Source organism: Trichechus manatus, unplaced genomic scaffold, assembly GCF_000243295.1.
Source record: "Trichechus manatus latirostris isolate Lorelei unplaced genomic scaffold, TriManLat1.0 scaffold00142, whole genome shotgun sequence".
NCBI lineage: Eukaryota > Metazoa > Chordata > Mammalia > Sirenia > Trichechidae > Trichechus > Trichechus manatus.
Window position 1 is genome coordinate 3189361 of NW_004444078.1, and position 27657 is coordinate 3217017.

Below are 27657 nucleotides of genomic sequence, written 5' to 3' on the forward strand. Positions count from 1 at the left end.
ATGTTTTAGGGTTTCAGGATTGTTGTATTCTCTGTTCGGCTTAGTTTTTCGGATCTTTGCTGTGGAGGGACGGCGTGGTGCTTCTGCCTAGAGCGCCATTTTGCCGGAACTCCCCTATGGCTATATTTTTGAGCATAAATCTTTAGTACTTGTTTTTAGGGGCACATTATGGAACAACCATAATCAAATAATTTTTTAATTAATTAATTCTTTCAACAAATATTTAAGGAGCTCAATCATTTGTGCTCAGTAACAACATATGGGTAATGTATACCACATTGAACAGTGCAGATAGAACATTTCCATTATTGCAGAAAGTTCTATTAGACAGTGCTGGTCTTACAACAGCCCTATATGAACCATTTTATTTATGAGAAAACTAGGCTTAAGAGATAAAGCAATTAACCTAAATTCTAAAATCAGAGCTAGTTATAAACCCAGGCCTGATTCTAAACCTGCTATTGAATAAAAAATTAACTGAGCAAATACCAAATAAGGGCAATTTGATTAGATAATTATTTATATGAAAAAGAACTAGAGTCTTCTAAATGAAAGTAAATATGAGACAGTATGTAAAGAAATTTAATATCTTTTTTAAGTTTGTAAACTTTTAGAGAAATGGAATTAATATAATTTTTTTATACTGTCCAGCTTCCAACTGGAAAAGAAAAGGCTGGCATTTAATGGAAGTAATCTTAGGGAAAAAAAAGAAAAAGAAACTTAAAATCAACTAAAATTTTTCCTCTACAATGAGAAATATTTTTTAAAGTGATTGATCTGAGTATCATACAGCTATACATAAACTAGCATAAACAAAAGACAGTGAATAGATGCTGCATTACCTGCATCCAAAATATATTCCCAGTATTGATCATTTGCTAAGCAAATTACTTCTAAGGACATGACGGCCATCATCCTTCGTTTATAGCTTTCACAGTGCAACATTTCTGGTAAGTATTCAAGAAAAAAACACAAGCTGTAATTTCACAAGCGGCGATAGAATAATTGATTATATTTCTCTACAGGCCAGTAAAGCCAAGTGTTAAGATCACCACCGTCACCACCCAAATGCATTCATTAAATTCCCTAGTGTGCATAGCCCTCTCTGAGGTGCTGAATAGATTATATACACCCATGATCTTTGAGGTTTATAGTCTACATAGTAAGTGAAGAATATCCTGAAATTCTTTATCTTTGGTCTGAATGACTTAGACTAGCTGACCACATGGTTCAAATTCACTTGAAAAATAGTACATCTCCCTTGCCTGAAACCAGTTGTTGAATCAGTTTTTGAGGCTGCCAAAGTAAACTACATTATCATCAATCACAGTTTAATATCCACCCTATGTATGAGGCTTTATACATTTCATGAGTGTTAAGAAGGTAAATATTTTTAAATCTTCAATGAATTTATACTCCAAAGAGGAAGATAATAAAAATATACATACTCCTAAAAAGGATTTATGTGCAAGAAAAATACACAGACGTATGCTTTTTCCTTGTCTTTTTCCAGCCCTTCCAATACCAAATGTGGTCCTGACTCCTGGCTACATCATTCCATGACACTTTAAAGTTCAGCTTCCCCTCCAAGAACTAATCTTGGAGACCTCTAATTAACTTTGACTAATTCTTTTTTTACCCATAGTGAAAATGGGCAGTGTAGAGAAGGAGAGCCCTAGGGCACAAAGCAAAGGAGTGGTCAGATGCTCACTGCTTATTGTTCTGTTTGTGTCATTATCAGGACTTCCCAATAGTAACTGTCGGAAACAGTGGTTGTCAGGAGTTTCCTGTGCCGCTAGGCTATTCCTGTTAGGGGCCAGAGCTTCCTATTATGGAAGGTGGGTATTTGCAATGGTTTTCATCTATTAAAAGTAACAGGATGGTTCTCTCAGGTTCTCCTAAAAAGACTAAGATATAGTAATAGATAAATACACAAACATTGAAAACACTTTCCAATATAAATATTATGCACAGTTGAGCATTGTAGCGTACCACAGTAATGTCTCCTTTCTTTCTTTTTGTTTTTCCTGGAGGTAGTAATTTCTGTATTTATTTTTCATCTGCTTAGTTTTCTTTATACCTACTGGTAATTTCTCCCACACTTTTTCTCTGGTCTGTGTGCACAGTTTCCATTTGGGGGGTTCCCTTTGCTGTCATCCTTGAAATCCCTTTTCGTTTTCTCTTGAGTTGGACTCCCAGTGACCTGGATCTCTCTCCCATCTGGTTTCTGGGGGAGGATCCCACTGTCAGTATCTTGAGGTCTTTCTTAGGCTCTGCAGAAAAAAAATCCTGCCTAGCACTGCCAGTTCCTGAGCCTTTTGAAGGTTTTATGATGTGAGTTGGGGAGGTTCTCAGCTTTTCCACTTGTGGCTTGGAATTGTTTTCTGTGGTCTGCTTAGTCCTGAGACTTGCCTATTTCCATCTTCCAATACTTTGTTGTTGTTGTTTCCTTTCCTGTTTTCCATTGTCTGCTGCTGTTTTTGTTATTATTTAATCTCCATGCAGTTTTAGTAAGATCTTGGGAGGGACTAAAATTGGATGTATACATTCAGTTGGCCTATTAACCCTTACTTTTATAATATTTCTGGCTGGGTTGAATAAAAATTTGGGGGTAAATATCTCAAAAAGAATTTTTCACAAAACATTTATCAGAATATAAGGACGGATATTTCTAAATTTGTCTCTAAAATTAGGAGGAAAGAAATAATTGGAGGGAGTTTTTTGCATTCATACTTCAGTGTCCTCCCTCCTTACCTTTCCACTGTTTTAAATCCACTTTTTTTTTTGAATGAGAAGAATACTGTTAGACTTTTGTAAAAGGTTGGAAAATTTTTTTTTTAAATGTGTAAAATATAGTCTGAGTCACACAACTTTTAATTTAGAAATAAAACTTCTTACACACATAAAAATGTAGCTCAATGTTATCTGTATTTCTAGTTTAACTCAAAATATTTCATAATTTTTAAATGTTTAAAATATGATTCATGTATTATTTCAAAGTCAGAATCAATAATTAAACAGAATAATAATCAGAATATTTATTTGAGAAGAGATTATGTATTCTATACTTACCTACCAAAGTTTTCCAAACTGGGAGTTCAGGAATATTTAACTCTATTATATACTTGAGAACCTCTGTGTGAAAGGTTAGCACCGATAAATGAATTATATTATTTCCTTTAATATCTGTTTTTCTCCAGTTAGCACCAAGAGAAAATAGGTACTGGATAGTATCCAGTGCTCCTGAAGTGGCAGCAAGTAACAGTGGAGTACACTGATTCCTAAAAATCAAGGAACATATAATAATAATTAAACACACAAATTCATAAGGTTTTCACTGGTTAGTCTTTTCAGAAGTAGACTTCCAAGTCCTTCTTCCTAGTCTGCCTTAGTCTGGAAGCTCCACTGAAACCTGTCCACCAAGGGTGACCCTGCTGGTAAGGCTTCCAGTATCACAGCAACACACAAGCCACTACAGTATGACAAACTGACAGACGTGGAGAAAATGGAAGATTTTTACCAACTTCTGCAGTCTGTAATTGATCAAACATGTATTGATAATTACTGTGATTGGAATGCGAAAGCTGGAAACAAAGAAGGATTGGTAGTTAGAAAATATGGCTTTGGCCATAGAAACGACCCTGGAGATCGCATGATAGAATTTTGCAAAACCAATAACTTATTCATTGCAAATATCTTTTTTCAACAACATAAACAGCAACTACATAGAAATCAAACTGACTACATTTGTGAAAAGAGACTACAGAAAAGCTCAATATAATCAGTCAGAACAAGGCCAGAGGCCAGCTGTGGAACAGACCATCACTTGCTCATATACGAGTTCAAGTTGAAGCTGAAGAAAATTAGAACAAGTCCATGAAAGCCAAAATACAACCTTGAGTATCCCACCTAAACTTGAAGACCATCTTAAGAGTAGATTTAATGCATTGAACACTAACGACTGAAGACCAGATGCATTGTGGAAAGACATCAAGGACATCGTACGTGAAAAAAGTGAAAGGCCATTAAAAAGACAATAAAGAAAAGAGCAAAATGGATGTCAGAAGAGACTCTGAAACTTGCTTTTGAACGTAGAGAAGCTAAAGCAAATGACATAAGAGAGCTGAACAGAAGATTTCAAAGGGTGGCTTGAGAAGACAAAGTATTATAATGAAATGTGGAAAGACCTGGAGTTAGAAAACCAAAAGGGAAGAACACGCTGGACATTTCTTAAGCGGAAAGAACTGAAGAAAAACATTCAAGCCTTGAGTAGCACTAGTGAAGGATTTATGGGCAAAATACTGAACGATGCAGGAAGCATCAAAAGAAGACAGAAGGAATACACAGAGTCACAGTACCAAAAAGAATTGGTTGACATTCAGTCATTTTAGAAGGTAGCATATGATCACAAACCAATGATACTGAAGGAAGAAGTCCAAGCTTCACTGAAGGCACTGGCAAAAAACAAGACTTCAGGAATTGATGGAATACCAATTGAGATGTTTCAACAAATGGATGCAGTGCTGGAAGTATTCACTCATCTATGCCGAGAAATTTGGAAGACAGCTACCTGGCCAACCAACTGGAAGAGATCCATATTTGTGCCCACTCCAAAGAAAGGTGATCCAACAGAATGGGAAAATTATTGAACAATATCATTAATATCACAGACAAGTAAAATTCTGCTGAAGATCACTCAGAAGTGGTTGTGGCAGTACATCAACAGGGAACTGCCAGAAATTCAAGCTGAATTCAGAAGAGGACGTGGAACGAAGGGTATCATTGCTGATGTCAGATGAATCTTGGCTGAAAGCAGAGAATACCAGAAAGATGTTTATCTGTGTTTTATTGACTATGCAAAGGCATTCGACTGTGTGGATCATAGCAAATTATGGCTAACATTGCGAAGAATGGGAATTCCAGAACACTTAATTGTGCTCATGTGAAACCTGTGCTCATGTGAAACCTGTACATAGACCAAGAGGCAGTCGTTGGAACAGAACAGGGGATACTGTGTGGTTTAAAGTCAAGAAAGGTATGAGTCAGGGTTGTATCCTTTCACCATACCTATTCAGTCTGTATGCTGAGCAAATAATCTGAGAAGCTGGACTGTATGAAGAAGAACGAGGCATCAGGATTGGAGGAAAACTCATTAACAACCTGTGATATGCAGATGACACAACATTGCTTGTGTGAAGAGGACTTGAAGCATTTAATGATGAAGATCAAAGACTACAGCCTTCAGTATGGATTACACCTCAACCCAAAGAAAACAAAAATCCTCACAACTGGACCAATAAGCAACATTACGATAAACGGAGAAAAGATCGAGGTTGTCAAGGATTTCATTTTACTTGGATCCACAGTCGACACCCATGGAAGCAGCAGTCAGGAAACCAAACGACATGTTGCATTGGGCAAATTTGCTGCAAAAGACCTCTCTAAGTGTTAAAAAGCAGAGATGTTACTTTGAGGGCTAAAGTGCACTTGACCCAAGCCATGGTATTTTCAGTCACCTCATATGCATGCAAAAGCTGGACAATGAATAAGGAAGACCGAAGAAGAATTGATGCCTTTGAATTATGGTTTGTTGAAGAATATTGAATATACCATGGTCCGCAGAAGAGCAAACAAGTCTGTTTTGGAAGAAATACAGCCAGAGTGCTCCTTGGAAGTGAGAATGGCAAGACTTCATGTCATGTATTTTGGACATGTTATCAGGAGGGACTAATCCCTGGAGAAGGACATCATGCTTGGTAGAGAAGAGAGTCAGCAAAAAAGAGGATGATCCTTGATGAGATGGATTGACACAGGCCTGCAACAATGGCCTCAACCATAACAGTGATTGTGAGGATGGCACAGGACCAGGCAGTGTTTCATTCTGTTGTACATAGAGTCGTTATGAGTCAGAGCCAACTCAAGGGCATCTAACAACAACAAGCACACATATAGTGTCAAATACACTTTTCGTAAAACTATTCAAATTGCTGTTGGAGGAATTCTGATTTCTATCATCACCTTCTCTTCCTAATGCATTCTTGTCCTCTATATTCCACATGTAAACAGATTTGCCTCTATAATACTCTTGTCTCGGCTTTCTTTAGTATTTGTTCCTTTGCTGCCTCCCAGCTTAATTGTTGTTGCTGTTGTTAGGTGCCATCAAGTCGGTTCGGACTCATAGCTTGGACTCATAGCGACCCTATATGCTTAGTTATTATGCCTTATAATGTGTCTAGAGGTTGGTAATGCACAAAGTTCATTGTATACATAGTATACGCTATCCTGTCTAATCCTTATAACAACTCTATGAGCAAATCAAAAAGTAAGGCAAGTATTATCAGCCTATTTTAAAAATGATGAAACTGAGGCTCAAAACCATTTCTTCAGGCTTCATGTCTAGCCCTTAAATCCCAGCTTTCTCATTGTGGCAGAAACTAACAGTTTTTCTCAAAAATTCATTCTCTGCTTCTTAGATAGTAAAGATGTTTTGGTTGGACACATGGCTATCCAGCCAAATACATTTCTCAGGCTCCCTGATGGTCATATGACTATGTTTGGCCAATGGCATGTTAGTAGATGTTTCACAGGCAATTCCCTAGAGAGAAAAGGAGTATGTCATTAGTTTTCTTCTCATGGCTAGAAGGCACACATGGTAATGGAAGCAGGAGTTACTATTTTGTACCATGATATAGAAGCCACATATTAAGGAGCAACAAAATGGGTCCTTGGTACCGTTAGGCCATTATGCCAGCCCTGGGCCACCAATTCAGACTTTTCATGAGAGAGAACTACATGTTTTATCTTGTTTAAACCACCATATTTTTTAGTTTCTTTGTTATATCAGCTTAAGCTCTTTCTTAACTAAACTAACAATGTGACCTTAAGCAAATCAGGTTACTTTCTTCATTTGCTAAGATGAAAACAAAAAACAAAACACCGAGCCTAACAACCACCTGGCAGTATTGGTGTAAGGGTTAAATTAGGAGTCTAGCACAGTTTCGCCTAGCAGAGTCTTGATATATAGTTTCCCTCTCCTTCCCCTTTCACCATATCACAATGCCCCAATCATTATTTCCTTCATCCTTATACCCCATGCCTTCCTCTTAGCTCAGACCCTTCCTCTTGATGCCTGCCTTTGAACTCTCACCTCCATTCTGCTGGCCCCAAGCCTCTCCTCTATCCTCTTTTCCTGGACCCTGGAGAATCTCTTCTCCTTTATGGATAAACATATCTTCACTTCCTCCCTGTTCTATTTTAACAAGACTGTTCTCTTGCTTGCTTTCTTCTAGTCAATGTAGGAATAAAGATTACTTCTAACACCATCACTCTGATTTTCCTCATTTGAAAAATATGCTATCAAATTATATTACCATTTTCAACGCTGTATTTCCATTGTTCCTGCCCAGCTGGACCCTCTTCCACCATTCTAGCACATGCGTTGCCTCACTAACATGTTTCCTCTTATTTTCAGTGACTTCAACACCTGTGTTCTGATCTCTCAGTTCTTTGTCATAGTTTCATTTGGCTCCATATTCATATACACCAAAAGGTCACACTCCTCATTTGTTCCCAAACTTGCTAACTCTCCTCTCAAAATCCTTTGCCTTTATTTTACATTCACAGATAGTTTATTACTTCTACCTCTGATGTTCAATTGTTTGACCTTTTGCAAATCACCCAGTCTTTTAGCCCCCTTTTACTGAAAAGTCACGTTGCCAGGAGGTGACAGAACTAGAAATGGAACTCAGGTCTCCACATTCCATGGCTTTTCCAAAATCTGTTATTCAAAGAATCTATTAGAGGTTTTGGTTTTCCCTACAGGGAGGATTCATTTCTTCTCTGAAAAGATGGAATAATAATCTCTCCTGTGAAAACCTGATATTTGAAGACCCAGGTAAACCTGAATGAAACTATGCCTGAATCATGTTCAGAGATTTGAAATAATAACCTGGTCTTTAAATTCTTAGCCAAGAATGTACCCTATTTCAAATATATATTTTTTTCTTTTTTAGTGTATTTCTTTTCTGTATACCTCTTGGTATCTCTACTGTGTTATCCAAGGCCTATTCACTTTGATCTGGAGCCCTAGGACTGCCTCCTGGTTGTGTAGATTCTAATTTAGGGTAACTTTCTTTTCCCTAATCTCAGACTTCTTCCAGGGCACTAAGTAGTTAACCTGATAAACTAATAGGTGGTTTACCATACTATGGGACAAGCTTAGGAAAAACTCCCTAGAACTTACTCCTATGCTTTCAGAAAGCCTGGACAGGTTAATAGAAGCTGCAGTCTATAAATTCTAAAGGTAAGAGGTAGGAGAAGATAGCAGGAAGGATAGCAAGTAAGCCTTATGTAGCCTTTCAAATCATACTGATTTTGCACTTGCCTTTTAGTGTCAGTGTGTGGGGTAAGCCAAGTAAAGAAGAAATTTATATTCATGTAAATGCTTAATAACTTACTCAGCTGTTGCCTCAGCTTCTAGCAAACTAGGATCCTTTCTACAGAGAGCAATGATGATGCATATATTGTCATAGAAAGCAGCAAAGTGAATCGGCATCCAGCCTCTTTTTTCAGAGAGTGTGTAATCTGCTTTGAAACAGAGTAGACAGATGGTTGCTTCTAGTGAGCAAGCTTGTGCAGCCAGGTGTAGAGGTGTTGGACCTAGAATGGGTGGACAGTTTCTTCAGTGGTTAAAGGTCTAACATTTCCAAAAAGTATGCCTCATTTGAAAAATTGGCAACCACAGAGTTAAAATGGATTTGTTTATATAAAACACTTCTAAAAAATTTTTTTTCTTGTACTTTAGATGAAGGTTTACAGAACAGTTTCTCATCAAACAGTTAGTACACATATTGTTTTATGACATTGGTTAATAATCCCACAACATGTCAACACTCTCCCTTCTTGACCTTGGGTTCCCTATTACCAGCTTTCCTGTCCCCTCCTGCCTTCTAGTCCTTGTCCCTGGGCTGTTGTGCCCCCTTAGTTTCATTTTGTTATAAATCACTTTTTACAAATAGCACTTAATCAGTTTTCCCCTTGAATATTAATTAATAGCAAAACTCAAATGACTGACTTGATACATTTTAAACTAAGTGGAATAACACCTTTTCAACTTCGGCTGTTGACATTTCCTATAAACCAAATTACCAATTAACATATTGTGGTTGAATTCCATTGTAACAGAACTTGGTATGGTAGGATATAAAAACCCTCAAATTAACACTAAAAAGATTAATACAGGAAATCTGACTATTATCAAAAATTCTTTATAAGTTAAGAAGAATAAATAACCTCAAAAGTGTTAAATTTTTGAAAATTTAATGTGTAAAATAGTCTTTTGATAAAATAACCTATTTGTTGTTTAAATTATTTTCCATTTTATTAAAATGTTTTGTAGTAGGAGATAAGATCCTTTGAAACTGAAAAAATAATAAAATAGCTTCTGTCGCTATATCTAATGGGAGTTTTTCAGTTTTCATCTGCCCTCTCAACGTTATTTGACACTGTCGACCATTTCCTCCTTTTTAAAAATATTCTTTTCCCTTGGTTTTTTGATATCATACTCTCCTGTTTTTCCAACTATCTCTCCTACTACTCCTTTGCAGTCTCCTTTGGGAATTTCTCATTGTCCTGATGTCTAAATGAGCCTTGAGGCTCTATCTTGAACCTTTTTTTTTTTTATTCTTCCTCCTTCTCAGTGGCTTCATTTACAACCTATAAATTTATGACTCCCAGGATTATGTCCCTAGACTTGATTTCTTCTATGAGCTCTTGATCTGTATATCCAACATCTCCCTGTGCATCTCCACACATCACTTCAAATTTAAAATAAAAAACAAGGGAAAAAATCTCCAAAACTTAAGAGGAATATCAGTAAATAACCATGGGTAGAAAAAATTTTATACTTCAAAATATATTTAATATATCATTGCGATCCTCGTGTGAGAGATCATTTTGTGGATTATATACTATAAGCAAAGTTTTAACATATTTAATAATCTTTTAAAATGCACTAAATGTTTCACTTATGTCTTACCGTTTCTTTCTTTTTTCATGTCCATTTTAGATGACTCTGTTTTTAAAAGAGAATACACATAAAATTATAATTATTACTATATAGCAGTTTCCTAATTTGTCAAAATAGACTCTTATGAATAAGAACAAAATTACAGTGTTTAGATACAGATGGCAGGATTACATCAAATAGTATTGACGTAACTTTTGGTCAAGCCATCCAGGCATGGTGCATATACCTGACAGTGAGATCAGAGCAGGCCTGGAAGTTCTGCCTCTCAATGACTGGTCAAAACTCACAGATGGAACAATTTTATGTTAGTTAAGTAATAATACATAGACATTGCCAATAGAGTTATATATTTTCCATACTTCAAAATATACCCAATTATCAGCAAGTGGGAATCCAAGCGGTCATAGAATGAATGAGACTTTAACTTACCAAATAATTATATAAGGTAGCCATAAGTGATACTTAGCTAATTAAAAAGAGCCCTTCTTCTCAGATAGATGACAACAAAAACCTCAACTTTGCTGTAAGTTAAGGGAAGCCCCCAAGGTTTCCAGGATTCAAGTGTAGAGAGAAGAAAAGCTTTTATTCTCTGATTCTTCTATAGCATTGAATTATCACAAATTAACGTTTTAATAAATTACCCTGACAAATTATTCATTAAATCCCTATTCTAAACAAGATGTCTGCTCTCACCACTTCTATTGAACATTTTACTGGAGCTCCTAGTCAGGGCAATTAGGCAAGGAAAAGATATAAAAGACATACAAATCAGAAAGGAAGAAGTAAAACTGTATCACAGATGACATGATCTTGTATATAGAAAATCTTATGGAATCCATAAAAATAATTAGAACTAATAAATGAGTTTGGCAAGGCTGCAGGATACAAGATCAATGCACATAAAGCAATTGTATTTCTATTTACTAGCAATGAATAATTTGAAAATAAAATTAAGAAAACAATTTTATTTACAATAACATCAAAAAGAATAAAATACTTAGAGATAAATTTAACAAAGACAATGTAAGAGTTGTACACTGAAAACTACAAATCATTGTTGAAAGAAATTAAAGAACTTAATTAATGGAAAGACATACCACGTTCATGGATCGGAAGTATTAACATGATTAACATAGCAATACTCCCAAAATTGATCTACTGATTCAACAAAATCCCTATCAATACACTAGCTACAATTTTTTTTCTCCAGAAATTTACAAGCTGATCCTAAAATTCATATGTAATTGCAAGGGATCCAGAATATTCAAAACAACTTTGAAAAAGAAGACTCACACTTTCTGATTTCAAAACTTACTACAAAGCTATAGTAAGCAAGACTGTGTGGTCCTAGTAAAAGGATAGAAATATAGATGGAATAGAATTGAGAGTCCAGAATAAAACTTTTACCTTTATAGTCAATTGATTTTTGACAAGGATATCAGGACAAATCAATTGGGAAAATCTTTTTAACAAATGGTACTAAGACAACTGGATATGCACATGCAAAAGAATGAAGTTGGATCCTGTCTTAGTTATCTACTGCTGCTATAACAGAAATACTACGAGTGGATGACTTCTACAAACAGAAATTTTTTCTCTCACAGTTTAGGGGGCCAGAAGTCCAAATTCAGGGTGCCAGCTCTAGAGGAAGGCTTTCCCTCTCTGTTGGCTCTGAAGGAAGGTTGTTGTCATCAATCTTCCCTGGTCTAGGAGCTTCTCCGCACAGGGACCCTGGGTCCAAAGGCTGCACTCCGCTCCTGGCTCTTCTTGCTTGGTGGCAATGAGGTCCCTCACTTCTCTGCTCGCTTCTCTCTTTTGTATCTCAAAAGACTGACTCAAGATACAAGATAATCCTGTAAATGGAGTCCTGCCTCATTAACATAACTGCCTCTAATCCTGCCTCATTAACGTCATAAACCCAAACCAAACCCATTGCCATGGAGTTGATTTTGACTCATAGTGACACTATAGGATAGAGTTGAACTGGCCTATAGGATTTCCAAGGAGCAGCTGGTGGATTTGAACAGCCGACCTTTAGGTTAGCAGCTGAGCTCTTAACCACTGCACAACCAGGGATCATATTAACAGAGGTAAGGATTTATAACACATGGGATAATCACATCAGATCACAAAATGGTGGACAACCACACGAAACTGGGAACCAAGTTTACACACTATTTGGGGGGGACACAATTCAATCCATATCAGACCCCTACTTCACACCATATACAAAAATTAATTCAAAATGGATCAGAAACCTAAAGTAAGAGCTAAAACTAGAAACTTTTAGAAGAAAACAGAAGAGTAAATCTTTATGACCTTGGATGAGGCAATGGTTTTTTAGACGTGACACAAAAAGCAGAGGTAGCAAAAGAAAAAACAGATAAATTGGACTTCATCAAAATTAAAAACTTTTCTGCTTAAAAGGGGACCATCAAGAAAGTGAGAAAAGAACTCATAGAATGGGAGAAAATATTTGTAAATCATATATCTGATAGGGCACTTATATCTGGAATATATATAGAACTCTTACAACTCAACAATAAAAAGACAATTTAATTTAAAAATAGGCAAAGGATTTGAATAGACATTTCTCCAAAGAAGATATACAAATGGCCAATAAGCACATGAAAGTTATTCAACATCTTTAGTCATCAGAGAAATGCAAATTAAAACCACAATGAGATGCCACTTCACACACACTATGTGGCTAAAATCAGGAAGCTAGGTGATAAAAAGTGTGGGTGAGAATAAGAAAAAATTGGTACCCTCATAGATTACTAATGGGATACTAAAATGATGACACTGTGGAAAACAATTGGGCAACTAACCTGTTGCCATTGAGTCGATTCCAACTCATAATGACCCTATAGGACAGAGTCGAACTGTCCCATAGGGTTTCCAAGGAGTGGCTGGTGGATTTGAACTGCTGACCTTTTAGTTAGCAGCTGTAGCTCTTAACCACTGCGCCACAAGGGCCCAGAGTTACCATATGACCCAGCAATTCTGCTCCTGAATTTTGTATATGTCCATACAAAAACATGTACACGAATTTTCATAGCATAATTCATAGTAGTTAAAAAGTGGAAACAGCCTAAATGCCCATCAACTGAGGAATGGATAGAAAAAGTGGTATATCCACACAATGGAATATTATTTAGCAATAAAAAGGAATGAAGTACTGATACATGCTACAACATAGATGAACCATGAAAATATTACGCTAAGTGAAAGAAGCTAGACACAAAAGGACAAATATTATATGATCCCACTGATAGGAACTATCCAGAATAGTCAAATCCAGAGAAGCACAAAGTAGATCAGTTGCCAGAGAGTTGGGGGAGGAAGGAATGGGAAGTGACTGCTAATGGGTACATGTTTTTTGGAGGGGTGATGGTGAAAATATTCTGGAATTATATAGTAATGATGGCTGCACAACTTTGTAATTATATTAAAAACCACTTTACACTGTATAAAAGGGTGAACTTTATCATATGTGAATTATATCTCAATAAATTTATTATAAAAAATTCCAATTTCTAAATTTCCATTCCTCTTCCTTTTCTTCCTCCTCCTTCACCTTCTTTCCAGTGGGTCCTGCCAAGAATACTGGCTGACAAATTGACAAAAGAAAAACAGGAGAGGATGCAAATAACCCAAATAAGAAATGAAATGGGGGACATTACAACAGACCCAACTGAGAACTATGAAAAACTATACTCCAACAAATTTGGAAACCTACAGGAAATGGACAAATTTCTAGAAACACACTACCTACCTAAACTAACACAAACTGAAGTTGAGAATGTGCACAGACCCATAACAAGAGAAGAGATTGAAAAGGTAATTAAAAAAACTTCAACAAAAAAAAGCCCTGGCCCAGATGGCTTCACTGGAGAATTCTACCAAACATTCAGAAAAGAGCTTATACCAGTACTACTCAAACTATTTCAAAACATAGAAATGGAAGGGATACTTCTGAGTTCATTCTATGAAGTCAGCATAACCCTGATACCAAAACCAGGCAAAGACACCAAAGAAAAAAAAATTACAGACCAATATCTCTCATGAATGTACATAGAAAAATTCTCAACAGAATTCTAGCCAACAGAATTCAGAATCATATCAAAAAAACAAATACACCATGACCAACTGGGATTCATACCAGGTATGCAAGGATGGTTCAACATTAGAAAATCAATCAACGTAATCCACCACATAAATAAAAAAAAAAAAGAATCAATGATCATCTCAATTGATGCAGAAAAGGCATTTGACAAAGTCCAACACCCATTCCTGATTAAAAATCTCAATAAAATAGGTATAGAAGGGAAATTCCTCAATAAAGGGCATCTATACAAGATCAACAGCCAACATAGTTCTTAATGGAAAGAGGCTGAAATCATTCCCCTTGAGAAAAGGAACAAGACAAGGATGCCCTTTATCAGCACTCCTATTTAACATTGTGCTGGAAGTCCTAGCCAGAATAATAAGGCAAGAAAAAGAAATAAATGGCATCTAAATGGGTAAGGAAAAAGTAAAACTGTCCCTATTTGTGAATGATATGATACTATACATACAAAACCCAAAAGACTCCACGAGAAAACTACTGGAACTAATAGATGCAGCAGAGTAGCAGGATACAAGATAAGCATACAAAAATCAGTAGGATTCCTATACACCAATAAAGAGAACTACAAAAAGGAAATCAGGAAAACAATAGCATTCATAAAAGTCCCTAAAAAAAATAAAATACCTAGGAATAAATCTTACCAAGGATGTAAAAGATCTATACAAAGAAAACTACAAAACACTACTGCAAGAAACCAAAAGAGACCTACATAAATGGAAAAACACACCATGCTCATGGATAGGTAGACTTAACATTGTGAAAATGTCAACTCTACCCAAAGAAATCTACAAATACAATGCAATCCTCATCAAAATAGCAACAGCATTCTTTTTATTTTTTATTGTACTTTAAGTGAAAGTTTATAATTCAAGTTAGTTTCTCATACAAAAATTTACACATACATTGTTATGTGACCCTACTTGCTCTCCCTATACTGTGACAGCACACTCCTCCTTTCCACCCCTGATTTCCCGTGTCCATTCAACCAGCTCCTGACCCTCTCTGCATTTTCATCTCACCTCTGGACAGAAGCTGCTTATTTAGTCTCATGTATCTACTTGAGCTAAGAAGCACACTCTTCACGAGTATCATTTTATATCACATAGTCCAGTCCAATCTTTGTCTGAAGAGTTGGCCTCGGGAATTGTTTTAGTTCTGGGTTGACAGTCTGGGGGCCATGCTTTCTGGGCTTCCTCCAGTCTCAGCCAGGCCATTTAAGTCTTGTCTTTTTACTAGAATTTGAGTTCTGCACCCCACTTTTCTCCTGCTCCACTGAGGACTCTGTTGTATTCCCTGTCAGGGCGGTCATTGGTGGTAGTTGGGCATCGTCTAGTTCTTCTGGTGTCATGATGATGCAGTCTCTGGCTTATGTGGCCCTTTCTGTCTCTTGGGCTAATACTTTCCTTGTGTCTTTGGTGTTCTTCATTCTTTACTCCAGGTGGGTTGGGACCAATTGATGCCTCTTAGATGGCCGCTTGCTAGCTTTTAAGACCCCAGATGCCACTCATCAATGTAGGATGCAGAACATTTTAATAAACTTTGTTATGCCAGTTGGCCTAGATGTCCCCTGAAACCATAGTCCCCAGACCCCCACCCCTGCTACTCTGTCCCTTAAAGTTTTTGGTTGTATTCAGGAAACTTCTTAGCTTTGGTTTAGTCCAGTTGTGCTGACTTCCCCTGTAATGTGTGCTGTCCTTCCCTTCACCTAAAGTAATTCTTGTCTACTATCTAGTTAGTGAATCACCCTCTCCCTCCCTCTCCACCCTTGTAACCATCAAAGAATGTTTTCTTCGGTGTTTAAACCTTTTCTTGAGTTCTTACAATAGTGGTCTTATACAATATTTGTCCTTCTGTGACTGACTAAATTCACTCAGCATAATGCCCTCCAGATTCCTCCACGGTATGTTTCACAGATTCATCGTCCAACAGCATTCTTTAAAGAGATGGAAAAACTAATCATTAACTTTATATGGAAAGAAAAGAGGCCCTGGAGAAATAAAGCACTACTGAAGAAGAATAAAGTAGGAGGACTCACACTACCTGACCTCAGAACCTACTGTACAGCTATGGTAGTCAAAACAGCCTCAGAAGCACTGTTAGGAATAATTCAAGTCAATAGATACCAGCAACAAATTTTAACCTTGCTCTAAAATCAACATACATAATTCTTAATGCTGAATAAAGGGTAAAAGAAAACAATTTTAGGTTTTAAAAACTTTATGGTACCTTGGCTGAACATAATAAAGCGTCTCTGGTTGACATTAAAGTTAGCATTGCAGAGTTGACATATAATAGCAACTCTGTTGTGTAGAGCAGCATGATGGAAAATAGCATAACCTCCTTCATCTGAAACATTGATTGTCGAACTTGAGGTTTTACGGCTAAATGTGTGGAAAACGGCAGCTAACCCTCTTTCAACAGCAGACTTCATACCAAATGGGATACTCTAAAATTATTAAAAAGGCCAGAATTAGTTTTTTTCAAAAGACATCTAAATTTTGGTGGTGGTGGTGGTGGGGGAAGATATGAGCTATGTTAATATAATAATTACATGATTGGCACTCAACTACAAAAGAATTTTCACAAAACCCATGTGGAAAATGTCTCACTAGGTAATAATTAAAGTTGTTAGATGTATAAAGAAACATCAAGAACTCTAAAAAAGATTTTTGGAAAGATTTTTTTTTTCCCTTTTTTTTTAGGCAAAGTTGGAGGTCCTTCTCTGGAGACCTAATTTAAAACAGGGTATTGTTTTAAAATAAATATCTCTGAAATACTTTAAAAGCAGATAGAGATCATTGGTTCCTTCTCTGATTTGAAAATAATCTAATTTAGAAGTCTAGAAACTTGAAATATCTAGCTGTTGAAGGATAGTTTGTCTTCTTTTGCTCTAGGTCTCAAAATGGGGAGGTAAAAAAGTCACCCTCTTCATTTAGACATTCTGACTACTTAATATTTTAAAATTAGACTAACAGGTTATTAAAGTTTTAAATTTATGAACATATTAAAACTAATAAATGGGAAATAAATGCCAGCGTGATCTTTGAAATTGCCAAACTCACCCCTTTATTTATCAGTTTCAGAGACTCTGAGGCAAAGCTTACTGAAGAAGACACAGAGATTTGGTTCAGAAGTTAGGCTTGCTCTGAGGCTTAGTTGTCAAAACTGAAATCTGGTTCTGCCTTTTAGCAGCTGTGTGATTTAGGCAAGATCCTTAACAGTTTGTGCCACAAATTTCTCAGTCGAAAATAGGAATAATGATAATATTACAAGTACCTTATCTTATGGAGTTGTTGAATGGATTTATAATATAATAGTGTCTGGCATACAATGCAAGCAATCAATATTAACCATTAGTAAGATTAACCATAGTCCAGTTCATTAAATGATTATTTTATATCTTGTCAGAAATTAATAACTCAGAATTATATAACCTTTTGATTGTATTGAAGACTATTTAACCTATTGTTTATCCCTAAGATTAGGAGAATTTGAGACACATATATATGTATGTATGTATGGAAACCCTGGTGGCATAGCGGTTAAGAGCTACAGATGCTAACCAAAAGGTCGGCAGTTCAAATCTACCAGCCACTCCTTGGAAACCCTATGAGGCAGTTCTGTTCTGTCCTATAGGGTCGCTATGAATCGGAATCGAGTCGACAGCAACGGGTTTGGCTTTTGGTTTTGGTATGTATGTGTGTGTGTGTGTGTGTGTGTATATATATTTATATATAATTTCTTATACTAAATTATGTGGTAATCACTGAAATACCTTGCATTTCATAGCTTTTTTGAAACCAAATTTTTTCTTAAATTGTTCATGTAATTGAGCATCTGTCAGTGGAAGTCTTTTTGGTCTCAGATTGTTCACAATTTCATTTATGGCTCCCCACCACTGTGTCTTATATAGTTGCTGATAGAAAGTTTCAAGTTCAAAACAGATCACATAGTAGCTATAAAAAATAAAGAAAAACGATAAGTTTTTCTAACTTTGAAGTGATTTGCTACTTTTTTTTTTCTGTTCTGGCATAGAAAAAAATTTGATGTTCTATAACAATTAAATACAAAAATTTTAAATTGTAGTCTATTGTAAGTATTTTAATAGCATTGTTACCAATTATTACTAATCAGGCCTTTATATTGCAAATATCTTCTTCATATCAGCCCTTCCAACTGGCTCTGTCCTTCCCATGCCAGTGAGCAGGGGCACTGCCTAAAAAGTCACTGGAAGCCCTAAACTCTGGCGTGAAGGAGTCTAGGTTTACCATCCAGCCATTTGCTTATCTTCCTCTTATGAAATTATATATTAGCTCTTTTAATCTACTCATGTTTATATTTGCTTTCTCAGGGCTTTACCTTGAGTCTAACCTGGAAAATCCTATGGATGCTGCTTTGGGTAAAGGCTCCTTGGCTTTTACTCACTGTAACAATGAACTAAAAAAAACCCCAACACACCAATGTCCAACTCAGGCTCCTGGGACATAGGTGGGGCTTGTAACAGCCTTGGGCCCCTATCATCCTGGAATGAAAAAGTGACAAAATTTTGAATTACTCTACTCCTTGGCGTCATTTCTCATCATCAGAGAAAGGAAAATGTTGGCTGCCTTTCATTACTGTCTGTTAATACTCCTTTCCCCACTCCCAGATTTCAGCAGTGAGCACTTTAGCTACTGACCCTCCCTGTGCCAGTGGGAGGCCTTTTAAGGCTACCTGGATTTTACTCTAATATAACTGTTTATTGCTGCAAATACAATATTCTTGACAGGAATCACCTCTTCCTATGTCTTGTCATTCTGTTGCTCAGGGACTATCAGCTTTCCTAAGGGTGTTGAGAAATTCACTCCATGTACAAATTTCCAGGAAAGTGGGTCAGGAACTCTATGCCAAGGAAACTCCTTGGCCAAAAGCTCGGGGGAAAATCACTAGGCCCCATAGGTTAGTAACAGGAGGGTCTCAGGGAAAAACTCTGTTATGAACTGGTCAGAGACTAATAACTTCTCTTCCTTGACCCTTATTCCAATCCCAACTTTCTGAATATAATAGATCTCAGTGCGTGGAAGGAGGCATGTCTGAAAACCTGTTCACATTTACTTGTGGGTACCACTCTTCCTATCTAAAACCCTCTCATCCCAAGAGGAAACCAGACCACAGGAATATAAACTAAAGGCTATCATCATCTACATCTAGCCAGTGCATACTGCTCCAAGAGAATCCTGATGTCAGCAACATCTGCCTTCATGTACTTCTCCAGGAGCTGGCTGTGGTGAAATGCTATGGGAACAGGAGCTGCTGGCCACCTTTGGGGCACAGAGGGAACCTGATATTCAGTGATGTAGTCTTAGACCACTGTTCATGCAATGAGACAGATTTGTAAATTCAACCAACACCAAAGGAAGATGGGCTGATTTCTTCTAGAAATTCACCCTAGTCATCCAGTACAAATCAAGTATCCAGTACCTCCTGAGAGCCGTCCTAACTTAGAAACTAGGTGGTGGAGATTGCTGTACCCTGAGACAGTCTCTGACAAGAGAATTTTGTGACTCCCATGGTTGAATTCTGTAAGCCAAGTGTTAAGCATGTTAGGAATGATTATTGGAAGCACAGAAAGCCCAAATGGCCAATGTTATGAGGTGAGTGACTGTGTATTTCAGCCAGGAAACCCAGATCCAAGTACTGCATAGTGACATACCACTTCCTTTATTGAAAACCTTAAGTGTGGTCATCTGCAGGGACTTTGGGGGAGCATCACTTTTAAAATAATTCCCTCCATATTCTTCTGCCTGGGAATCTGCACCAGGTTAGGGACTGTGGTGGAGAGCATCTAGCACCACATCTCTGACACACCACTGTCACATGAAGTTGATTTCTGACCTGCCTCCCAAAATCCACAACACCATCATGATGCTGGTATGCTGTCCCCAAAATAGAGCATTTTAGTACCTGCATCATTTACCTATTGGCTTCCAGTAATTGTTGTCTTGATCATTTATGAGTTCCTCTACTTTCATGGACTGCCAAATCACAGGGTTTCAGATTGTGGCACCTATGTTTTGATTCTGGTATTGTGAGAGGTCCCAACCTAAGCCTAAAATGAGTCTAAGATTTAGATGTTTCTGGGCATGCCTGGAGGGTTAGTAGAACAGACCCTATTTTCATAAGGGACCAGTAGTCTCCTGGTAAATAAATCATTCTGGGGGAACAGACAACAATGGTATTCGTGTTGAGTTGCATGCATGGGAATTCTTGGGCACTGGGGGACCCAGTGGTCGATTATCACAGGGAGCATGGGCAGGAAAGAAGGAAAGTGCAGGTACTTCATAGTAGCTGAGAGTGCTGATCCATGAACATATAAGGTACACCTGGAATTCTTAGGAATAGTTAAGCATGGGTGGATTGTATAGAGAACTAAGGTTTCTCTAGTAATTGTTAAAAGAGCCAGGAAAATACTGATTATTACTCTACTTGTGATTTTTACTTTTACTCTGTGCTGGCTGGGTCTGGGAAACAAGCCTATGCTAGCTTTGAAAGCCTACAAATTCAGATCCATCTTCCTACCATTCACCAACACAGATGGCCAAATGCTGTGCATTAGTCAGAAACTAGAAAAACAATTCTACTATGACATCCCATTGCAACAACATGACTGGATCACTTACAATGCTATGACAGGGCACTTACACCAACCATACTCCTCCACCCACAACAATCTCGCACCAAGTACAGTGTTCATCCCAACTACTTCCCTACATTCCCAGCATCATTGGTACCCCACCAGCCTGCTAGAACCTTGGAGAACCAAGCTTTATTCACCATTTAGCTTGGCAAGGGTTATATGCAGAGTAGGCCAACAGATGCTGGGTTCCTGACTGAGAGGTCCTCCTCCAGGGATATGCATACTACCTGTACATGCCAGAAACTTGAATCTGCAGCTTGGTTCTCTTCAAAATCATGGAGGTCATTAGTCACATGGTTTTCTACTTTAGCTCAAGTACTACATGTGCACCCAAGGAGAATTCAATGGAAAGATCCAACTTTTATCTTTTATCCTACTTTTCTCTTTGCCTTATTTCTCTTATCTTCTCACTGCCATCCATCTTTAAAGAAACTTATAATCCTTGCCTTTCCTTCTTCACTTCCTATTTATTCCTCCCAACTTTACATCCCACTATAAATAGCCTTCCATAATCACCATCCCACTGAAATTATCTTTCCATGTCATTTCCAAATTTAGAGGATTCTTTTTGGACTTAATTTTACTTGGCCTTTTTCTCTATAGCATTTGATGCTTTTAATTATTTGCACATATGAAAATTCTCTCCATTTTTGAGTTTCATGGCATTGTCCTCTCTTGGTTTTCTTCTATCTCTTATTATTCCTTCTCAGTCTCCTTTGCTGGATTTCTCTTCCTCTGCCACCCGCCCCTTAAAAGCTGCTATTCTTTAGAGTTCCAGACTTGGCCCTACCCTCTCAACTACTTTCATGCTTAAAACAAAACAAGTAAAAAATCATTTAAATGCTCTTAAATCTCAAACTTCTACTTCCAACCCAAGGTATTGCTAAACCTGTATTTTCAAATTACAGTGTCCAGAATGTGAAAATCCAAGAAGACAACACACAAAAGATTCTGTAATACTGGGAGATATATACCTGCTCCAAAAGATGACAGGTATAACAAGAGCTAGTTGAAGAAGAGATTTAAGTCAGATTTCTTATGGAAATGAATGGTATGTGTTGAATCCTCTGCTTTTCAGTTGATCCCGCCTCCACCCCTATTTAACCACTGTGTTAATTATAAAAACTATTAACAAGCTGTAAGGATTATTACACCAGATGTATCAAAGTACGTGAAGTAATAATATAACATTTAATACTGGAGTCAGTGTGTCATTTATGGGGGATTATTGTTCTAGGATCTCTGTTCCTGGATTTTTAGTCGGCCTTTGCATTTTGACACATCGTTTTTCTCTCATCCTTGCTACAGAGTCCCTAACGTTCAACAAGTTGCAGCTACTAGGAATAAATACTGAAAGTTCCTTACCTTTTTCCATGAAATTCCATGACTGGTATTGAGTAATATTCTTTGTATCCTGAATCTTCTACAAAAGTATTAGCAGCACAATCCCGTATTTTTTCTAAATTGTTCTAAAATATGAGTTATGTCATTAAAAATATCTTTAAACAAATCTAAATAGTGAGACTTCTTTTAGATAAAATTTTATACATGTAAATGACAAATTTTTAGTATAGTAACCCACAAGGCCCTGATAGTATCTGCAAGTATCCACTCCCTACTTTGGGAATGAGGAAAAAAATAAAATAAAATAAAAAGATATATAATATATAGAGAGAGGAGAAGGTAGAAAAGCAATGAAAATTGAAATGTATAGTGTTTATACTAAATTTCAGATGAAGATTACTGTTCCAAACTCTAATACTAATCTTTGAGGCAAATGGAAGAATATGTAGTGAGTGTTTCGGGATTTCTTCTGCACTCTGATGAACTATTCTAGGGCACATACAAAGTCTATAGGTTCTGTGAGGATGATGGCTGTACCTATGTTATTTGTAATTTTACCTCTGACATCTAACATAGTACCTAATATATAGTTACACTTAACCATGTATATTAAATAATATATGAATAAATTTGTGAGTTGTGAGAGTATTTGGAGAGCTGCCTAATGTGTGTACCAACAGAGACTCTGCAGTTGAAGAAGAGGATAAGACTTGTGAAATGACAGACCATTTCAGGAATGGTAATAATTTAAACCTGAAAATCTTCCAGAGCATTCTCAATTGGAGGCGTGCTGATATCAAATTCAATTCCTCCATGAACATGGAAATATTGATTCTCTTTGTAGTGGAAATTCTGGCATTTAAAATCTCGTCCAAAAATAAATGGAGGCAACTCTCGCTCTGTCTTGACCTTGTCATCTCCAAAAATGAAAACAAGTTTTTATTTAAAAAATGAACAGCACATAAACAATTATATTTTGGAGATCTAAATTCTCATTATGTAAACAAAGTGAAAAAATTCCACATGAAATTCAAATCTTGACAATTAAAGATTATTAAATTATACTTTATACAAATATTTTAAGCATTAAAATATATTTATATCATACACTTTGGCATTTTCTGTAGTTTCATTGCACAGATATTTCAAATGTATAGTCAAAACACTGTTCTATATATTGTTTTCTGTTTAAGACTAATATCTTACCCCATTACCAGAAAGATATCACGTGGTAATTGAAACTCTATGTCTTAGAGAACCTTTGGTTAAATAAACAAAAACTTGAGCTAGCTTAGGTAAAAAGAGATAGTATAAAGAAATAAGTGGGTATTTCTCACATGACAAAAACTAACAGGCTGATTTTTCTGGAAAGTAATGCAACCATACATATAACATTTATTTAAAAATAATTTGCTAAAATCCTAGCAAGATTAGGTTTGTTCATTATTTTCAGTTGTTTGGACAGAACAAGGGGATACTGTGTGGTTTAAAGTCAGTATACTGAGCAAATAATCCAAGAAACTGGACTATATGAAGAACAATGGGTCATCAGGATTGGAGGAAAACTCATTAATAACCTGCATTATGCAGATGACACAACCTTGCTTGCTTAAAGTGAAGAGTACTAGAAACACTTTCTGATGAATATCAAAGACCACAGCCTTCAGCATGGATTACACTTCAACACAAAGAAAACAAAATTCCTCACAACTGGACCAATAAGCAACATCATGATAAATGGAGAAAAGACTGACGTTGTCAAGGACTTCATTTTACTTGGATTCACAATCATGGAAGCAGCAGTCAAGAAATCAAAAGACGCATTTCATTGGGCAAATCTGTTGCAAAAGACCTCTTCAAAGTGTTGAAAAGCAAAGATGTCACCTTGAAGACTAAGGTTTGCCTGACCCAAGCCATGGTATTTTCATTTGCATCATATGTGTGCGAATGCTGGACAGTGAATAAGGAAGACCAAAGAAAAATGGATGCCTCTGAATTGTGGTGGTGGCAAAGAATATTGAATATACTATGGACTGCCAAAAGAACAAACAAATCTGTCTTGAAAAAGTACAGCCAGAATTCTCCTTAGAAGCAGGGATGACAAGACTACATCTTACATATTTTGGACATACTGTCAGGAGGGATCAGTCCCTGGAGAAGGACATCATGCTTGGTAAAGTACAGGGTCAGCGGAAAAGAGAAAGACCTTCAACGAGATGGACTGACACAGTGCTGTAATAGTGGGCTCAAGCATAACAACGATTATGGGCATGGTGCAGGACTGGGCAGTGTTTCGTTCTGTTGTACATGGGGTCATTATGAGTCAGAACCAACTCGACGGCACCTAACAACAACAACAAGAACAAGCCTACATGCTTGGATGATACCAAAAATATTTAAATTGTGTGCTACTCTGGGAGGGAGGAAGAGTTTGCACGGCAGCCCTGTTGTTTACACATCTTTTGCATTATGATCATCTTTCCACATTAAGTAAATTCTTCTAAGAAAAAAGACAAGTTTGGGAAGAAATTAGGTGAGCCTACTTAAACATCACATAGTGAAGAACCTTTTATGGAGGAACTTGTTCAACCTGATGTTCATTGTTGGTTGGAGGAAGAAGAAGAACAGGATCCACAAATATTCAAAGCCAGATCTCTCAAAAAACTGTTAATCTTCCAGACACATGGTTGTCATCATCACACTCTAAAATGCAATTACAAGCACATGTTCTTAGAAACTACATAATCATAAGCAAAGGGAACATGGACATCTATTTTGAGTTATCATTTTCGTTTTTGCTTTCTCCTGTGACTTCATGTATGGTTTTGGACAATGGTTTGTAGCCTCTACTTCCGCAGCCTTGAGTCCACTACCACTTCCTTGGATTTAGACATCGACCAACTTCAGGGATCTACCATTTCTCTCATTCCCTCACCAGCTCATGGTTGCTCATCTTCACCCATCACAATACAGCAACAGTGATGAAAACATTTACCTCCCTTTACTTGTCACCAAATTCACCAGGCATTTCAATTATTTGTCTATTGCTCTCAGCCCACATTTGTCCTTTAATATCTTTTCTGAATACCCACAAGTTACTGTTTTCATACTCCTTTACTGCTGTCCTCCAGTTCCATTCTGCCAATGGGAGGTACTGACAGGACACTGGCAGGTGAGGAGAAGAAGCCATTTCCGCCTTGTTTCCAGCTTTGGCAGACAGCATGGTTGTGGCAGCAGTACCAGGACTTCCACACATCAGTGAGCGTGAGAGCTCCTTGGCATTGCGCTCAGGTGCAATGGCAGTTCTGGCAGCAGCCTCTGCAGTGTAGTGTTTCTGTATCTGGAGTAATACCGCTTTCCCTTTTGGTCCCCAAGCCCTAGGAGTGGTAGCAGTCTCTTGTAGTTACTGCTGTATGTTTGAGTAACATCAGCTTTCCCTTTTCACTGCTTGAGCTCTGACCAAACTTTTGTAATAAATTCCCTGTATTAAATCTCATTTGTTTAAATGATCTTATTTATATTATTTTGCTATATATTATTTTCATTTATTATGTATCTTTACTGGATTATTTATATTATAGTACATGTTCATTGCAGTATAGAAAAAAGTAATTCAAGTCCAATCCTACAGTATTGTTGGGTACTGCATACAATGGGTTCATTAAGTTAAATAACTAGGTGCTTAAAATCTTTATATTATGCAGAAATCATTGGTGGATTGTTACGTAGGTTATTTAAAAGAATTTTAGAGTTATTTGGGGAAGTTGATTAGTGATTTTGGATGAGCTAAGAACTCATTATTATTTTTACATTAAAAATAATGAAATATAAACTCCTGCTTTGCAAAAACTTGCTCTCCAAACATTTTTTCAGGAATAGATTAGATTAAGATGATGAAGGATGCCTGTATATGCACATTAATAAGAGATACACAGTTCTTTCGGTATGTTTTTCATTTATGTTGAAAACAATATCAGAGTATTTATTCTTTCTGAACCTTAGTTTTTGAAACTTAAAGTTATGTTTTTGAGATATATTTGATTGCTATGTATATATAATATATATACATACATATAGTTATGTTTTTGAGATATAGTTAATTGCCATATAGATTCATGCTAATATGCACACACACACACACACACACACACACACACAATATTAGTTTCCTAGGGCTGCCAAAACAAAATACTACAAATTGAGTGCCTTATATGAACAGAAATTTATTGTCTCACAATTCTAGAGGCTATAAGTCCAAAACAGGCTGAGGAAAGAATCAGTGATCTTGCAGATATGTCAGTAGAAACTTATCAAACTGAAATCCAAAGGGGGAAAAAAGAATAAGAAAAACAGAATAGAATATCCAAGAGCTGTGGGACAGTAACAAAAGGTATAACATGCAGAAAAAATATTTGGAGTATTAATAGCTTAGAATTTTCCAAAACTAACAAGAGACACAAACCACAGATTCAGGAAACTCAATCAGGATAGATACCAAAGAATCCACACCTAGGCATATAATATTCAAACTGCAGAAAACCAAAGAGAAAGAAAATCTTGAAAGAAGCCAAAGAAGGAAGGAAGGGAAGCCTTACCTACGGAGGAACAAAAGAATTACGTCAGACTCCTAATCAGAAACCATGCAAGCAAGAAAGGAGTCAAATGAAATATTTAAAATATTGAAAGAAACGAACCAACAACCTAGAATTCTGTATCCAGTGAAATTATCCTTCAAAAGGGAAGGAGAAATAAAGATTTTCTCTGACAAAAACTGAAAGAATTTATTGCCTGTATATCTGTCTTGCAAAAAAAATGTTAAAGAAGTTCTTTAGAGAGAAGGGAAATCAAATAGGTCAGAAATTCAGATCTACATAAAGGAAGAGTGGCAGAGAAGGAATAAATGAAGGTAAAATAGAATCTTTTTCTTATTCTTAATTGATCTAACAGATCATTGTTCAAAGTATTGGGTGATTATAGCATAAGGGTCAGTGAAATCAATGAAAGTAATGTTATAAGGGGCAGGAGCGATGAAGTGGAAATATTCTAAGGTAACTGTACTACCCATGCAGTGGTATAGTGTTATTTGAAAGTGGACTTAGATTAGTTGTAAATGTATACTGCAAACTGTAGGGCAACCACTAATTTTTTTTTTCCAAAGAAGTATAATTGATATGTTAAGAGAGGAGAGAAAATGGAATCATATAAAATGTTCAATTAAAACCAGAGAAGGGAGTTTCGGCAAAATGGCGCTCTAGGCAGAAGCACCACGCTGTCCCTCTACAGCAAAGATCTGAAAAACTAAGCTGAACAGAGAATACAACAATCCTGAAACCCTAAAACATTAAATGAAGAGATAAAGAACTCAGCCAAGCACCAAATGGACTGAGAAAACTGACAGAGAAAGGACAGCGAGGAGAGATTCATGCAGAGGTCCCCTACCAGCTAACACAACGCGGATCCACGATCTTGGACTCCTAT

General features: G+C 36.8%; 2 protein-coding genes across 2 annotated transcripts in view; one reads left to right on the plus strand and one right to left on the minus strand.

The window, feature by feature from the left end:
• Positions 1–13686, plus strand: part of OSGEPL1 (O-sialoglycoprotein endopeptidase like 1) — a 101529-nt gene extending 87843 nt beyond the window's left edge. Inside the window, exon 9 of the mRNA XM_023739890.1 lies at positions 13619–13686. The gene's annotated coding sequence lies outside the window, so the exon portion shown is untranslated. The remainder of the gene's footprint in view (positions 1–13618) is intronic.
• Positions 1–27657, minus strand: part of ANKAR (ankyrin and armadillo repeat containing) — a 90403-nt gene that overhangs the window by 47274 nt on the left and 15472 nt on the right. The window contains exons 3-9 of the mRNA XM_004385587.2: positions 22933–23096; positions 22201–22304; positions 17935–18115; positions 16386–16605; positions 8457–8658; positions 3073–3281; positions 843–947 (exon numbers count right to left, since the gene is read on the minus strand). Of these exons, the coding sequence (XP_004385644.1) occupies positions 843–947; positions 3073–3281; positions 8457–8658; positions 16386–16605; positions 17935–18115; positions 22201–22304; positions 22933–23096 (1185 nt within the window). The remainder of the gene's footprint in view (positions 1–842; positions 948–3072; positions 3282–8456; positions 8659–16385; positions 16606–17934; positions 18116–22200; positions 22305–22932; positions 23097–27657) is intronic.